General features: G+C 46.5%; 1 protein-coding gene across 1 annotated transcript; it reads left to right on the forward strand.

The window, feature by feature from the left end:
• Positions 1-218: 218 nt before the first annotated feature.
• On the forward strand, positions 219-15,931 carry LOC125401578 (myosin regulatory light chain 12B). The gene is made up of 4 exons (XM_087902393.1): positions 219-357; positions 11,326-11,524; positions 14,265-14,426; positions 15,427-15,931. Exons 2-4 carry the CDS (start codon positions 11,341-11,343, stop codon positions 15,597-15,599), a joined length of 519 nt encoding a protein of 172 aa, XP_087758519.1. The 5' UTR covers positions 219-357; positions 11,326-11,340; the 3' UTR covers positions 15,600-15,931.
• Positions 15,932-16,388: the final 457 nt, after the last annotated feature.

Consider the following 16,388-nt stretch of genomic DNA (forward strand, 5'->3'; position numbering starts at 1 on the left):
CGAGGAATGCGGAAGGACCGGGGGACCGGCACGGGAAGCCGGGGAGGCTGGCGGGTCGCGGGGCGACTGCGGAAGGGGGATACAGTGCAGGTGAGTTGAGGAATCCGTACTCGTGGCCATCCAGGCTCAGTTCGTCGAGCTGCGAAGCCAGGCTAGTCGCCATCGCTGGCCGCCGGGTCCCGAGTCCCGCGACACTCTAGCCGCACACCCCCCGGCCGCGGTTGGTCGCGCCCAGCTTGCTGCCGCTCCTTCCGCCCCGCCCCCTGGCCGGAAGTGCGGCGCCGCCACGGTCCCTCCGCAGCCCTCCGCCGGTCGCAATAGCCGTTCGGGTCGTCTCTTGCGTCGTCCTCGGATCTGGTGAGTGGCTCGCGGCATCCCCACCCCGCATCTGTCTTTCTTGCTGCGCCACCGCGCCTGGAGCCTCCGGGCGGCGGGACCGCCAGGCTGGCGGAGAGGAGGCGGCTTAGGATGCGGCCCTGCGGCAGGTCCTGGGCTGGCTAACCCTGCCCGAGGCCCCCGCATCTTGGGCACATGCCCTGCATCGCCTGGATGGCTGACACCTGGTACCCGGCTGCGTGCACCTGCCGCGGCCGCAGGCTTCAGGTCCTAGTGGTGTGTCGGCGCCAACTACGCGCATCCGTTCTAGACGCTTTGGGGGAGGAGAAGCCCGCTGGTGCACCACGGTTCCTGCCTAAGGAAGCCTGGAACCACTTTCCATCCATTCTTACTGTACCTTGCGTCTTGCAGAGATTTAGTTCATTTGAGAAAAGGACAATTCAAAAAAAGCTGTAAAGAATTGAGAACTTACTGAGCAACGGCTCCAAGAGGAAGAACTGGGTGTTTTTGGCTAGATGTCTTGGAGGAAGTACCAGAAGCAAAAAAAAAAAAAAAAAAAAAAAAGTGGGCATCGTATCATCGAGAGACCAGCCCCCAAATGGAGCAAAACAATAATGGATAAGAGCTGGGAATGAGAAAGATAGGGTGGGGCAGGGCTCTTGTATACAAGGCCCCGGGCCTGGACCCTGTAAAATAAAATAAAGTAGTTATCTAAATTAGGCCTTTTTATAGGTGTATTGAAAACTTACAGAGAAATGAAAAAAAAATATGTAAGAGACCTTAGGGAGTCTCTTGGATTCCTCTATAAGGAATTAACACGGTGAAAGAGTCTTTAGGGGATCAAATTAACAGCTTTTCGTTAAAGATGACTTTGCTGTACTATAGTCCTGCGTGTTGGAGAAAAATCACAGCATTTTCTAATTCGGTATACTCCTACAGACTATCTCCTGAAACCGTTTTTTAGTTTACAGTCACGGAAAGTGGTGAGGAATTTGCTTGGGATCAATTGAGAAATTCATCCGATGCCACCAATTTCCTCTGTACACTCTGTCTCTGAACACAGACACACACTCTCTCTCTCTCTCTCTCTCTATCTCTCTCTCACTCTCTCTCTCACACACACACAGGCGCCTGATCACTGTTCTGAGTGCACAGCTTTAAGTTTGTTTCCGCTGTGTTAAATAAAATCTATGACGGCTGCCTCCGTATTTGTTTCTGCTTTAGTGAGATTGAGTTTACTGAGCTTTGGTCTCTGAAGGACAGAGCCCCAGGTGATGGTGGCTAAACTTAGGAAAGCCAAGGATGGGACCAGTGTCCCCATTTTCCCAAGGTTAAAAAAATACCGCTGTCTAAGGAGGAGTTTTATTATACCCTCATTATCAGCATCTTAGGGCTCTGGCTACTTCCACATGACAGGCAAAATCCCCTTCTACCTCTGAAGGTTGATCACTGAGTCCACCGTGACTGGCAAGGGAGTGAAAAAGACAGCAAGCTTGTAGGGGGTGGGAGTGGGTGCAGGTTGGCATTTTTAGAGGAAGTAAACTGGCTTGAAAAACAGGATATCCGGGACAGCTCCTTTGGACTCTGAGTGTGGTGTGAACTCTAGGCGTTTTTCCAGACAGAGGGAGGTAGCCCTCGCTACTCCATTGTTTGTGCTTCCCATGCTCAGATCCTCTTTGGACTGTGGAAGCGAGAGGAGGAGAAGAGAGGCAGAGACCTAAAAGGCGCTTCTTTGACTGAGAGAGAGACAAAGAGAGGAGAAGGGAGGAGCACTTTTTTGATTCACAGTACTAGCGTGGGGAACAACATACTTGATGTCACCAGTTTTTGAGCCCCAAGGTACACATTCGCCTCGCTGGTCACCTCACCTAGAGTTTTCAAGGTGGGTATGTCGCAGCTGCTGCTAAGGACACGAGGGGCTGGTGAGGCACAGCCTGCGGCTGGATTCCCTAGGTATGCTTCCTGCCACTTTGTAGCTTTTACATGGGAAACAGAGATAACAATACGCCTGCATTATAAGCTGTTGTGAGGGTTAAATAGTCACGCTTGTGACTTGCTTACTCTGGTGCCTGCTACACCTGTAGCTTGTCCTTTGCTAATATTCCTTCCAGGAGCTGAGCAAGGGGTAGCCAGTGGGTGGAGTTTGTGAGGAAGCTCTGGAAAATGAGCCTGGCTAAGTGGGTGCTGACTTAGAAAAAAACCTTACTTTAGGAGTGCTCAGCTCTTAACACCTGCCCTACCGTGAACATTTGTGTCTGCAATTTGTTTTTGATGGAAATAAGTTACTTATATGTATGTTTTGCTTACCTATTTGGCACCTGCCATATGCAAGACAGTCTTCTAGACTTTATAATCCAAGAAGAGAGGCAAACGGCTGTAAAAGCCGTTGTTAGTAAAAACTTAAGAATATTTGTAAGTTGTAATTTTCAGTGTAATTCTACTAGGTAGTAGAAAAGAATAAAGGACTGAGTGTGTAGCACTTGTCTGATATGTCAGAGGTCCTGGTTTGATCCCACACACTCAAGAACGTTTTTTTAAAAGAGGAGGAGGAAGGCCATTCATAAACTCAACACAGTGGGTCAGTCTCAAAAATATTACTTTGAAAGACTCCAGGCTGGCCTGGGGAGATAGCTCAGCAGTTAAGAGCACTAAGTGCTCTTCCAGGACCCGGGGTTCAATTCCCAGCACCCACATGGCAACTCACAACTGTCTGTAACTCCATTTCCAAGGAATCTGGCATCCTAACACAGACTTTCATGCAAGCAAAACATCAATGCACATAAAATTTTTAAAAATGAATAAATCTTAAAAAAGGAACGAAAGAAAGAAGGCAGACCTACACAAGAATATACATTTGCCTTTTGGTTTAAAAGACACTCAAATAAGAGTAGGTCAAGTTAAGATGGTCTCTGATAACCTCTATCGTAGCCCCTGGAAGCTGAGGCAGAAGGGTCCTGGGCTTCAGTCAGCCTGGGCAATGTAGTAAAACTTTGTCTCAGAAAAGAAATCCAAACAAGATTTGCCTGGGTAGTGACTTCCGGGGAAACTTTCTGGAATGATGTTTAACATTTGTAACTAACTTGGCGTACACAGTTACAAAAGTGGTCAGATTTGCGCACTTTAGAAATGATAGAGATATCAGATAATAGGGAACTGCCGGGGCACCCAGAACACCTGTAAGGAAGGAAGAAGAGAGGGTGCTGCCGTGTATGTGGCAAGCGTGAAGATACAGATACACGTATGGGGCAGGTGTGCCGGGTGTTAGATGTAAAAGCTGCGTTTGACTCTTTAAAAGAAAGATAATTATGGAACTTTTAAAAACCTACGTATGTAGCATAAAAACAATTATGTGTCATTAAGTACATTAGGTGAATTTTGTAAGGCAGGCAACACCTGGAGTTTTTGTTTGTTTGTTTTTGGGGTTTTGGTTTTTTGGGGTTTTTTTTGTTTTTTAGACAGAGTCTTTATAGCCCTGTCTGTCCTGGAACTTAACTTTGTAGACCAGGTTGACCTTGAATTTAAAGAGATCTGCCTGCCTGTCCAGAGTATTGGGATTAGAGGGGTGTGTCATCATACCTAGCTAATAAATTCCAGTTTTTAAAAGCCAAACATCTCCACACACTTTAGTCTTGTGAGGTTGTCCTTATCTGAAGGAGGATTGTCTTCTTCAGTATGGTTGACTCACACGGCTGGCCAGTTGCTTCTGGCTGTGGTAGGAGGCCTAGCTCCCCACTTCCTGGTGCAAGGATCTACATACTGACTCAACAGAGCAAGCAGGGGTGCAGCGTCTCTCGTGGCAGTCAACCACCGTCATTTCATAACGCTCTGTGTTTCCATTGGTCACTTCACAGTGATAGTTGTTGAGCAGCCTAACTACCCCCCTGTCTAGGGAGGGAAGGAAGTTCGGTGCCATTGGGATCCATGCAGGTAGCGTGAACATGGGTGTGGGGTTAGGGTGTGGGGAGGGCGTCTAGTCTAGTTATTCATTCTGCAGTTGTTCAAGATGTCTGAAATTTGGTTTTTAAGTAAAGCTAATTTTTGAAGAGACATTTTAAAGGCCATCTTGGAGGGTACTAACCAAACCTTCCTGCAGACTGCATGTAATTTGCTGGCTGCCAGTTATTGGATATGTGTATATGTGTGCGCATGCATGTGCAGGCCAGAGGACAGTCTCTGGTGTCATTTCTCAGGTGTGTTCACCTTCATTTTAAGACATCATCTACCACTGGCCTACATGCATCACCAGATTCGGATTCTAGGCTCAGACTCAGGTCCTCAAGCTCAAAGGCCGAGCACCAACTGAGCCGTCTTCCTAGCTCGTGAGTCACCTAGATGGATGAGGAAAGTGGGGTCTGGGATAGCTAGACTAGCCAAAGGTCTGCTCATGTCAGAACTGGAGTTAGAATCCAAGCCTCCGCATCTCCATTTCCCATAATGACCATCAACTTTGAAAAGCCAGGGGAAACTGGACCTTTATACAGCCAGAGTGGGCTAAGCCTTAGCTGAACATTGGAAACACATAGTGCATTTTTTAAATTTTTATTTATTTTATTATCACATGATTATGAGTGTTTTACCTGCATGTATGTCTGTGCACCGTGTGCATGCCTGTTACCTCTGGAGGTCAGAAGTGGGTGTCAGATCCCCAGGAACTGGAGTCACAGATGGTTCTGAGCTCCACGTAAGTGCTAGGAATCAAATCCTGGTCCTCTGCAAGTACTCCAGCCAGTGAACCAGCTCTCCAACTCCTTCTTGGTGCATTTAAAGTCTTGGCCTCCACGCCAACATTCCCCCTTCTGGTAGGCGTGACGAAGACCCAGGCATCGTTTTTTTATAAACTTCATAGATGACTGATACATGACCAGCTGCTGGGAGAGTGGTGTTTATTGGCCATATGGTGATAACAAATGCTTGGGAAAGCATCAAAGGGAGGTTGGAAGCCATAGGCAGCATGTGCTCTGAACATCTTTCAAAGCCTGGGGAAGCCTTACAGGCAGAATGAAATTCACAGAGTTCTGCTCGTTAATGATATGTTCCCTTGCTCTACCGTGGATATCAGACATTTACATCACTTGTGACACCGGCTTCCTGCACCCCTGCCTATGGTGTGACCTGAGAGCACAAACACCACTTAGTTCGCTACATTAGGAATGTAGAGAAGTAGTAAAACATTTGAAGAGAAAATGGGTCTTGTTTTTATTAAAGGTGGTAATTTACATTCTGGGCAGTGTTTTCTGTGAATAGTCTCATTTGTAACTGTAGTCTAAGGGTAGAATGTTGGGTTAGGTGGGCCCCCACCACGTGTGTACACATGCACAAACACATACCACTTTGATAATTGAACATAAAGGTTTCTCTATTAAATCATGGCTAATAGAAGATACTGCTGGCTGGGCAGTGGTGGCGCAAGCCATTAATCCCAGCAGAGGTAGGCGGGTCTCTGTGAGTTCAAGGCCAGCCTGGTCTATAAGAGCTAGTTCAAAGCTACAGAGAAATCCTGTCTCGAAAAAACAAAAACAAAACAAAAAGATACTGGCACTTATTAACCCAGTCTGAGCTGCTACACCACATACCCCGGGCTTTCCCTTCCGTCTGTCGGTCGCTCACCACGCAGTCCTGCTGTCCATGTAGTTTCTCTACTCTAATTTGGATTTATATGAAAATGCAGCTCTTCTGTGAGCCGAATGTAGAGGAGAATCGCTGCTCAGAAGCCCACGTTTGTCTCCGTGGGCAACTTTGAAAGGTTTTAAATGAGTTAGAGTAGCCAGGAGAGGTTAGCATGACATAGAGAGTGTGGGAGTGGAAGTGCCCTCCAGTGGGGTTTGAGCACAGCTGACCTGGGGTCATTTAATGTCTGGTTACATCATTGGGAAGGCAGGTAGTTTTGTTCGGTTCAGGACATCTTGAACGTTATCCACTTGTGACTCCTCCTGGAAAAAAAGTGTGTGTGTGTGTGTGTGTGTGTGTGTGTAAAATACGTATACATGGGGCTGAAGAATTGTCTCAGTGCGTGACGGCTGTTTCTGCCAAGCCTGGCAGCCTATGTTTGATCCCAGAAGCCAAGCCCATGTGGTGAGTGGAAACCAGCTTTCAAACATTGTCAGCTGACACCATGCATGTGTTAGCACACACAAATTTAAAAAAAAATTTTTTTTTTTAAAAAATCCATGGTAGTGCATGCTTTTGATACCCGCGCTGGAGAGGCAGGACCAGGAATACGAGATCGGTCTGTCTCAAGCTGGAATTAAGTCTACGTGAATAATGAAGATGGGGCTCTCCATGGTGACAGAGAAGTGAGGAAGATGAGCACATCTGAGAACTATTTGAGAGACGGGAGGGATTTGTGGAGGATGTCTTGGCTTCCCAGCAGGGTGAGTGGGTGGACTGAGAAATCTGAAAGCTGGGAAGTTGAGAGGGAGGATAATGGATTCAGTTTTCAGCGTGTTGGGTTTGCAGTGTCTGTGGGATGGCCGAATGGGCGTGGTTCCTAGGCAGTCGGATATGAATCTAAAGCACAAAGGTGGAGCCCAAGCCTGGAGGTGCAGGCCTCGGAGCCAGAACAGTGAGAGTCGATGAGATCATCAAGGAGAGAGCTTTAAGCCATGTAGGGGAATTTTGATGCAACCGAGAGGCAGAGACTGGCTTGCAGGTTATAAAAATATTCTACGTAAGAGCCAGGTGTGGTGGTACATGCCATCATTCCAGCACTGGGGAGGCTGAAGGAGAAACCCTATCAGCCTTGGATGCGTAGTGAACCCTTGTCAGAAATGGCAGGGCATGAGAAACCTGGATGCCAAGTGAGTGGGGGTGAAAGAAGAAAATGCAGAGGGCCAGTCCTGGAAGGAGGACCGGAGCCACACGAGTGGGGGCAGCAGTTCCCAGCCCAGCCGCTTTGAACAGTGGCAAGTACAGGAAAAGGGCCTGGAAGCCTTCCCAAGTTTGTCACCTTGAAGCGGCTGCTGTGGCTGGAGAGCGAGTGGGAGGTGAGGAAGCCGGGGTGGTTTTCTCAGAAAGCAAGAGGAAGGGCTGTTTTCTTCTGGGCCTCCTCTTCAGACTGGCGGCTTTAATACCTTTGCTCACTTTTCAACTGATGTGTATGTTTAGTTTTAATAGGTGCCATAGTTGTACAATATATGAAGTATATTTTATTTTTGTGCTTCAGGGGATTGAACCCAGGACCTTGAACAGCTAGGTAATTACTCTCACTGAATTATGTCCCCAGCCCTAAAATATCTAAAACTCCCAGCACTTAGGAGACAGAGGCAAGAGGATCATAAATTCAAGGTCAGCCAGGGCTATAAACATAGTAAGACTCTAAAGACTGTATGTGGGGTGTTTGTAAGAGAGTATGTAGGTAGGTAGGTAGGTATGCATAACAAAGTTGGGTTGCTGGTGGTGGTTTGAGACAGGATCTCTCATGCTCGGCTCAAAGTTAGGTTTCTTAACAAACAGTTTTAGGACTGGGTAATGACTCAGTAAAGTGCATAAATGGCGGGCACATAAGTGCACCTAAGATCCCAGTGCTGGGGAGGCATGGTGACAGGGATCCCTGGGGCTCGTTGGCTAGTCAGTGAGGGACGCTGCATCAAACAGTGGGAGATGTTTATGACACCCACCATCAGCTCTGACTTCCACACACATCCGTGCGTGTACACAGACACTTTCAGTAGAGGTTTAAATACAAGCATTAAGGAAGGAGTGCTTAGGAAAAAGACATTACATTCCCAAGACATAAGAGAGTTATGGCAAAAACCAAACTTGTGAAGAACTCAGAGTGCTTCCCCAGTCCCCTGCTTGCTCTGCAGCGCATTCTGATTGAGCCTGTTAGTTAGGCGTTCTCACCCCTCAGCCTCCCTCCTCCCCCTCTTCCCCCTCCTGCTCCTCCCCTTCATTTGGGGGTCAGACTGACTGCTAGTTGTCTGCCCCTCTGAAGCAGAGCCGCTGCATATGGGGAGCTCCCCTACGCTGTCCTCGCTTTTCACAACGGTTGTAAGTTCAGCTGTCCCTGGGGCCACACTCAGGTTTGATTTGCTGGGACTCCAACTCACTGATGGCTGTGGTTCTCCCCGCAGGGCAGCGTCCAGGTTTCCTAACACAGCTTCAGTTGTCTGTCCCAGTGAAGCCATGGACGGTGTCAGCTCCTAGCAGCGATGTGTCACTGTGTGCAGAGTATTGCCAGCCAGGGAATGAGGGCTTTATTGCATAGGTGTACCTAACTCTCCGCATGCCCGACCTCGGTGTCCAGCCCTGTTAGAAGTCAAGCTGATAACTCATGACCAAAAATCTCCCATCATAACTTATAGTTAGATCATCTGGTGTGACCTAAGATAGTAAATATCAGGCAGGGCATCTCAGGAGCCAAGGACAAGGTTATATATACCTCCCTCTGAACAGCCTTGAATTATTTAATACACAGGGACTTTTTTTTTAACTTAGGCAGTGTCTATCTCGTATCTCATAGGGCAGTTGTAGAGATGCAATAAAACATTAGATCAAAGGGTTGCCATGGGCGGGTGAGACAGCTCAGGGGGTAACAGTGCCCGTCTTGCAAGCCTAACAACTGGGTTTGATGCTGATCCCACGGTGAAAGGAGAGAAAGCGTTCCCGAATGGCCTCTCACTTCCACACACTCACCTGCACTTTTAGACATACATCATGATCACCATCGTCGTCATCATAATTGGAGCTGGAGAACTGACTCACTGGTTAAGAGCCCTGACTGCTCTTCCAGATGACCTGAACTGGATTGTGAGTACCCATACGGCAGCGTAACTCCAGTCCCAGGGGATCTGGAAACCTCTTTGGCCCCTCGGGCACTGCACATATGTGCTGCACCAACCACATCAGGCAAAACACTCAGACACAGAATTTTTAAAAAATAATAGTAGAAATATTTTTAAATTGTCCTGAGGGCTGGAGAGATGGCTTAGTGGTTAACAGCACTGACTGTTCTAGAGGGCCTGGGTTCAGTTCCCAGGAGCACATGGAGATGGACATTGGTCTGTAACTTTCTCAGAGAACCCAGCATCCTCTTCTGGTCCCATGGATGCTACACACATGTGCACAGACTTTACATGAAGGCAGACTTTAAGTTTAGAAATAATAAAAGCTCAAAAATATTTTTAAAAAACTGGCTTGATATTTGTGAGACTTAAAGTTATGTATACCTCATTGTTCTTGGCTTAGATTTGAACTTTGTGCGCTGTCTAGTAATGGGGATACATTCTGAGAATCCCTTTGTTAGGCCGTCTCGTTGCTCTGCAGACACTGTAGAGTTTGCTTACACAAGGCCAGAAAGAATAGCTTGCTGCAGACCTAGACTGTGGGTATAAACCATTGTGTATGCTGTCTGTCACATTGACCAGAACACTACTGTACAGATATTTACAGTTTAAAATGCAGCCAGGGCACGAACCATGCGTATAATCCCAGCACTCAAGACACAGAGGTGGGGGAATCCGGAGTTTAAGGTCATCCTCAGCTACATGTGGAGTTCAGTACCAGCCTGGACCACATGAGACCCTATTTAAAAAACAAAAAAAAAAAAAAAGGAAATTATCATTCTGTTTGACAGTTAAGTTGCTGCTGGCTGTCAGTAGTGTTGGAGGGTAACACCAATGCCACCAACATGGCGGGTGATGGAACGGGACCAGTTGATCTTAACTGGTCTTTAGAATTGTCAAATGCAGGAAATGCAGGGGTAGCTTGGAAGCCTACAAGAGGAAATTGGGTTTAAAGGTGAGCACCGTATCTGTCTATCCTTGTACAGTATCTACTTAGATCACACTATACATTATAATAGATACTATATTTTGATGATGAAAAATTGGGGTTCTGAAAGATTATTTCATTGATAGTAAAGTGAAAAGAATAAAAGTACCAATCGCGTTCGGTTATTTTGAGTGATAAATGGGAAAATTGAACCTAGCAGGGGTAAGAGGTTTGTGTAAGGGAGCCCTTTTAATGATTTGTTTATTTTTATGGGAGCCCTTTTAATGATTTATTTATTTTTATTTTATACACATTGATGTTTTGCTGCCTGCATGTCTGTGGGTGCTGGGAATTGAACCCAGGTCCTTTGTTAGAACAGCCAGTGCTGTCAGCTGCTGACCATCTCTCCAGTCCCTGTTATATAGTTTTATAAATCCCAATAGATAAGAATAAAATTAGTCTTGGTAACTGGGCGGCACCTTTAATCCTAGCACTTGGGAGGCAGAGTTCCAGACTGGAGTCCAGCCTGGTCTACATAGGACAGCCAGGGTTACACCATGAAACCCTGTTTTGGAAAACAAACAAACAAAAACTTGGGGCTAGAGAAATGGCTGCAGAAGACCCAAGTTCCTGAATTCACATGAGAGCTTTTACATTGCCTATAACTGCAACCCCAGAGGCCCAGCAGCCTGCTCTGGCCTCATGTGCACATACCCACACAGACATGAACACATACATACAAAATTTAAAATTGAAAGCTAAATCTTTAAAAGAAATTAGTCGTGCTGGGCAGTTCCAATGCACGCCTTTAATTCCAACTCTGAGGAGGCAGAGGCAGGCCTGATCTACATAGTGAGTTCCAAGACACCCGGAAAAAGAAATTAGTCTTGTGAAATGTGACGCAAAATACATCGTAAGTTCATTAACATAAACTTTTTAAATCTACTGCAACTGTCACATTAAAAATAAAGCTTGGATGTACTTATTCCTGCCCTATTGAAGTAAATTTCTATAGTAAGATGTTTTTACTCTAGCTGGGCGTAGTGGCACACGACTTTAATCCCAGAATCTGGGAGTCAGAGACAGGCAGATCTGTGTGAATTCCAGGCCAGCCAGGGCTATACGGGGAGACTCTGTTTTCAGAAAGAAAGAAAAAGAAAGATACTTTTATTCACTAACTTTAGGTGTGTGTGTGTGTGTGTGTGTGTGTGTGTGTGTGTGTGTGTGTGTGTGCCCCTTTTTGCTTTATGTGTTAAGCATTTTTTCATTTAATTCCAGATTTAAACCACCACCATGTCGAGCAAAAAGGCCAAGACCAAGACCACCAAGAAGCGCCCTCAGCGCGCAACATCCAATGTGTTCGCCATGTTTGACCAGTCCCAGATCCAAGAGTTCAAAGAGGCCTTCAACATGATCGACCAGAACCGGGATGGCTTCATCGACAAGGAGGACTTGCATGACATGCTCGCTTCTCTAGGTAGCCTTCTGTGCCTTTTCCCTGGTGGTGATCCATCTCTGAGCCATTTGTCTTGTGATTCAATTCTTGGGCCATTTGGCCTTTGAAAAGCTTTCAAGTGTGTGGGGGGGCTTTTCAGGGCTGGGTGAGGGGGAAATCAGCTCTAGTGGGGAACCTGGCAGATACTGTTCCTCTTAGCTTAAGTTGATTGTGCCTGTGTGAGCCCGAAGGGTGTGTGTGTGTGCGCGCACGCATGCGTTTGATCATGCTGGTGGCTGTGTGCAGAAGACCAGAAGTCGCAGTAACAAACGCAGCTAATAATCTTCTGTGGGTGGAGGACGGGCCATGAGCAAATGAACAAAGAGGAAGCACTTCATAACCAAAAATGGCTACTCAAAGATGGACCCCCGGGAAAGAGACTTCCACAGTAATTTTTTTTTTAAATATTTTTTTATTTACTTTGTATACAATATTCTGTCTGTGTGTATGCCTGCAGGCCAGAAGAGGGAATCAGACCTCATTATAGATGGTTGTGAGCCACCATGTGGTTGCTGGGAATTGAACTCAGGACGTTTGGAAGAGCAGGCAATGCTCTTAACCACTGCGCCATCTCTCCAGCCCAGTAATTTTTTTTATAATTTAAAAAGAAAGAAAGAAATTGAATTTTTTCCCCCTAAAAACCATAGATGGGTGCTCTGATGAGATGGCTCAGCAGGTTAAAGGTGTGTGCTGCCGAGCCTGTCTTCATTGTGAGCCCCAGGGTGGAGAGACCTGGCTCTTGGACATTGTCCTCCACGTGTGCTCCACAGCCCTGGTACACACACATTCATATGTGCACCACCAACAGACCACACACACACACACACACATACACCGTATGCGTGTGCACTTTTTTTTTTTTAAGATTTCTTTATTTATTATGCATACAACATTCCTTCCATGTTTGCTTGCATGCCAGAAGAGGGCACCAGATCTCATTATAGATGGTTGTCAGCCACCATGTTGGGAATTGAACTCAGGACCTCTGGAAGAGCAGTCAGTGCTCTTAACCTCTGAGCCATCTCTCCAGCCCCCTGGTTTTAGTTTTTTGAGACAGGGTTTCTCTGTGTGGTTGTCCTGGGACTCGCTCTGTAGACCAGACCTCCTTTGCTTCCCTAGTGCTAGGATTAAAGGTATATGCCACCACACCCGGCCACACACACACATTTTTATAAAGATCCATTTTAGATTCCTGTTTCGCGCTGAGAACTCTCTTGAACCTCTGGGTTACAATCACCCTGCGCTCTACCACTAGAAGGCCGCAGGACAATTAGATTTGCTCTCCAAACAGGGAATTGGGGTTTTGTTTGTTTTTTGAGACTGGGTTTCTCTGTAGCTTTTGGAGCCTGTCCTGGAACTCTCTGTATATCGGGCTGGCCTTGAACTCACTTGCTCAGTGGCTCCTGTAGTACAGATAAGCTAAGTGGGTGTAGTGAGGTGGATTTGCCAGGCAGTGAAATAGCCGTCCATGTGTTTCTTAGATGTCCCCTAAGTTCTAGACTGGACTGCTATCAGCGTCTAGTTTGGCATAGTTCTAAGATGCTCCTTTAGATCTGAAGACCCAGCCAACACGTTCTTTTCATGTGTGTCAACTTGGGTCCGAAGGGACCTTCAAGATACTGGCTTTAGCCAGCCCTTTTCACAGGTTAAGATTAAAGGTGGTTGTGTGGGCCGGCTGGCACTAACCTCAATGTCTGGAGAGCTGGGTTTGAGTTCCAGTTCTTCCACCTTCTCCAGACCTCATAGCCAATTGGTGAACTGGTTTCAAGACCTTTTCTGTGGGGAGCTCTACAGCTGCTTCCCCTCCCTGTCAGGTCTCCGGCCACTGTCCTGAGAGCTGTTTTCAGTAGGAACTGAGATCAGGATTCTCTTTACAAACAAGATGGTGAGCACCCCATGGTGGCTTATCTGTCAGCAAGCAGGAGGATGAGACAGGAGAGTCGCTGAGAATCTGAGGCCAACCTGGGCTATAGATCAGACGTGCCCCCACCCCATCCCACCCCAACAGAAAAGAAGACACCAGTCAGCAGCGTATAGAAGTGGCACTTGGGGCTGACCGTGCTTTACTTAATTTTGTTCAAAAGACGTTCCCAGTCCCAAACTGACCTAATAATTTTAACGTAAATGATCAGCTTATAAATAATTTTGAAGCATACCAAATCACATGCAATTGTATCATAATTAAAAAATATTAATGTCAATTTTTTTGTTTTATTTTGGTTTTTCGGGACACGATGTCTCTGTGTAACAGTTCTGGAACTCACTTTGTAGACCATGCTGACCTGGAAATCACTGAGATCCACCTGCCTTTGCCTCCCAAGTGCTGGGATTAAAGGCGTGTGCTGCCTGTTAATTTTTTTTTTTAAATAACTGATATTAAAATAACAATCCCTGGTGAACCAGTGTAGAATCAACATGTGTGGTGTTCCCTGTCAAAACTTGAGACTTTTGGGGTTTTGTTTTTTAACAAAAAGTGATGAAGAAGCTGGCAAGATGGCTCAGCACGGAAAGGTGCTTATGTCCAGAGCCTGTGGGGTTTGGTCCCTGGAGCCCTTGTGGAAAGAGAGAACCAACCAACTCCTGAAGGTTGTTCTCAGGCCTCCACACATGTGACATGGCGCGTGAACACAGAGTAATGTGATGGACCCTTTTAACAGTGTGGCTGACAGCATAGGAGCAGCCAGGCGAGCCGCATGACATGGGTTTATGTGTCCTCTTACAGGCAAGAATCCCACCGACGCCTACCTGGATGCCATGATGAATGAGGCCCCGGGCCCTATCAACTTCACCATGTTCCTCACCATGTTTGGAGAGAAACTGAATGGCACAGATCCCGAGGATGTCATCCGAAACGCCTTCGCTTGCTTTGATGAGGAAGCAACAGGTAAATGGCATGTTTGTGGCCAGCCTCATTTAGGGTATATGGAGCACATTTAGGACATGTTTTTAATGTGTAATTTTTTTAATTAAAACAAAAAGAAAACCCTGTTTTTAAAATAGGAATACACCAGGAATAGCCTTGTCACGTATCTGTCGTAGGCCATGAAACTACAGCTTACCTTGTTCCCCTCGGAATTTGACTTCGAGCTTCCCAGAGCAGTCGTAAGAATTTAGGGTCCATTATGTCCTTAGATGAAAGCTGTTCAGAGACCCTGGCCTCTCTAGAAGGCATAGTTCCTAGCGTGAGCATTTGAAGTGTTGTGTGTCTCTGGAGTTACTTCAGGGTTTCTCTGTTTTATCTTCATTTTCCTGCCCCTTTGGAGAAGCACGCTTTGACATGAAACCCTCCAGTCCTACCTTCCTTCCTTCCCATCCCTTCTTCCTTCAGTCGTCCTCCTTCCCCTCTGCTTGGCCTCACATCTCCTGGAGTCTCGCTCGCTCCGTCCTGGCTTCCTTCTCCCTGAGTCATTGATCTGGGTGGCATTGCCATTGTTCTGGGAAGCCACCGCTTATTATTATTTGACTTTTTATTTCTAAACTGTGGTTTTTAAAATGATTTATTTGTGTGTGTGTGTATGAATATTGTGTGTGTGTGCGTGTGTGCATGCATGTTTAGTGCCGTCAGGCCAGAAGAGGGCATAAGATCCCTTGAAACTGCAGTTCCAGGTTAGATTGTGAACTGCTATGTGGATGCTGGAAATCATCCCGGGTTCTCTGAAAGCAGCCTGTGCTCTTAACCGCAGAGCCGTCTCTCTGCTTTGAAGCTTTTAACATAATTTAGTATTAATGAAAACTCCAAAGCGATTGGGATGGGAAGCAGTGGTGCAGTTACGTGTGTTGTGGCTGAGTGTGTGGTAGACGACGAGTTTGCGGAAACAGGACACTGGAATCATGACGTGTCCTGTACTTGGGTATCTGTGAGTCCATCCCTTGTTGCCCTCCAGGCACCATCCAGGAGGATTACCTGAGGGAGCTGCTGACAACCATGGGCGATCGCTTCACAGATGAGGAAGTGGATGAGCTCTACAGGGAGGCCCCCATTGACAAAAAGGGCAATTTCAACTACATCGAGTTCACACGCATCCTCAAGCACGGAGCAAAAGACAAAGATGACTGAAGCACTCGAGCGGGAGCTCCTGTCACGTGACCCTACTCACTTCCTTCTCAGATTCTCCCCCCCCCCACCTGTAGGACCTTCTGCATGCCACTTAGTTCCACAGCTTTGCCACTTTTGTCATGTATTTATTTCAGACTTTCCTGTCATTTAGCATTTGTATAATCAGACTGGAAATGGGGACAATGCTGTAAATTGTGTTGAAAATGCCATGCGAATAAAAATCAACAATGTGAAAGCCCAGGAAAATATATCCATAGTTCTGGTTTGCTGGATTTTTTACATTTTTATATAATAAAAATGTTATTTTGAAATAAAGATTATGCTGACTCAAATGGAGTATAAGACAAATGAGTGATAGTTTGGGGTAGCCCTTCCTTCAGGTTTCCAACTTTGTCAAATGCAGACTATAATTTTCACATCCCTGGGACAGTGTTCCTCAGAACTTTTAAATCACTTTAGCATCTTCAAAAGCTTTGCTTCTTAAGGGGGCATCTGTTAAGTGCTAGGCATAGAGTGTTGTCTTCCAGAGCAGAGTTTCCATTGCTGTGATGTCAGCGCATGTCGTTCTGGAGAAGCACTTCCTGTGTGCAGCATGCACCTCCATGGTTCTCAGAGCACCTTCACCCCAGTTTGCTGAGACGGGCTGTTAGCTGACTGCACTGGTTGCTGGGTGTTGAGCATACTGTACCCCAGAGCCACACCCCCAGCTGCTTGCTCTCTTGTAAGTTGGGGTTGGGAGTGAGGGCTAAGTAACCAACTCTTGGGTCACTGTTGGTGAGAGTCACGGTT

This window comes from Myodes glareolus, chromosome 27 (assembly GCF_982192425.1).
Source record: "Myodes glareolus chromosome 27, mMyoGla1.1, whole genome shotgun sequence".
NCBI lineage: Eukaryota > Metazoa > Chordata > Mammalia > Rodentia > Cricetidae > Myodes > Myodes glareolus.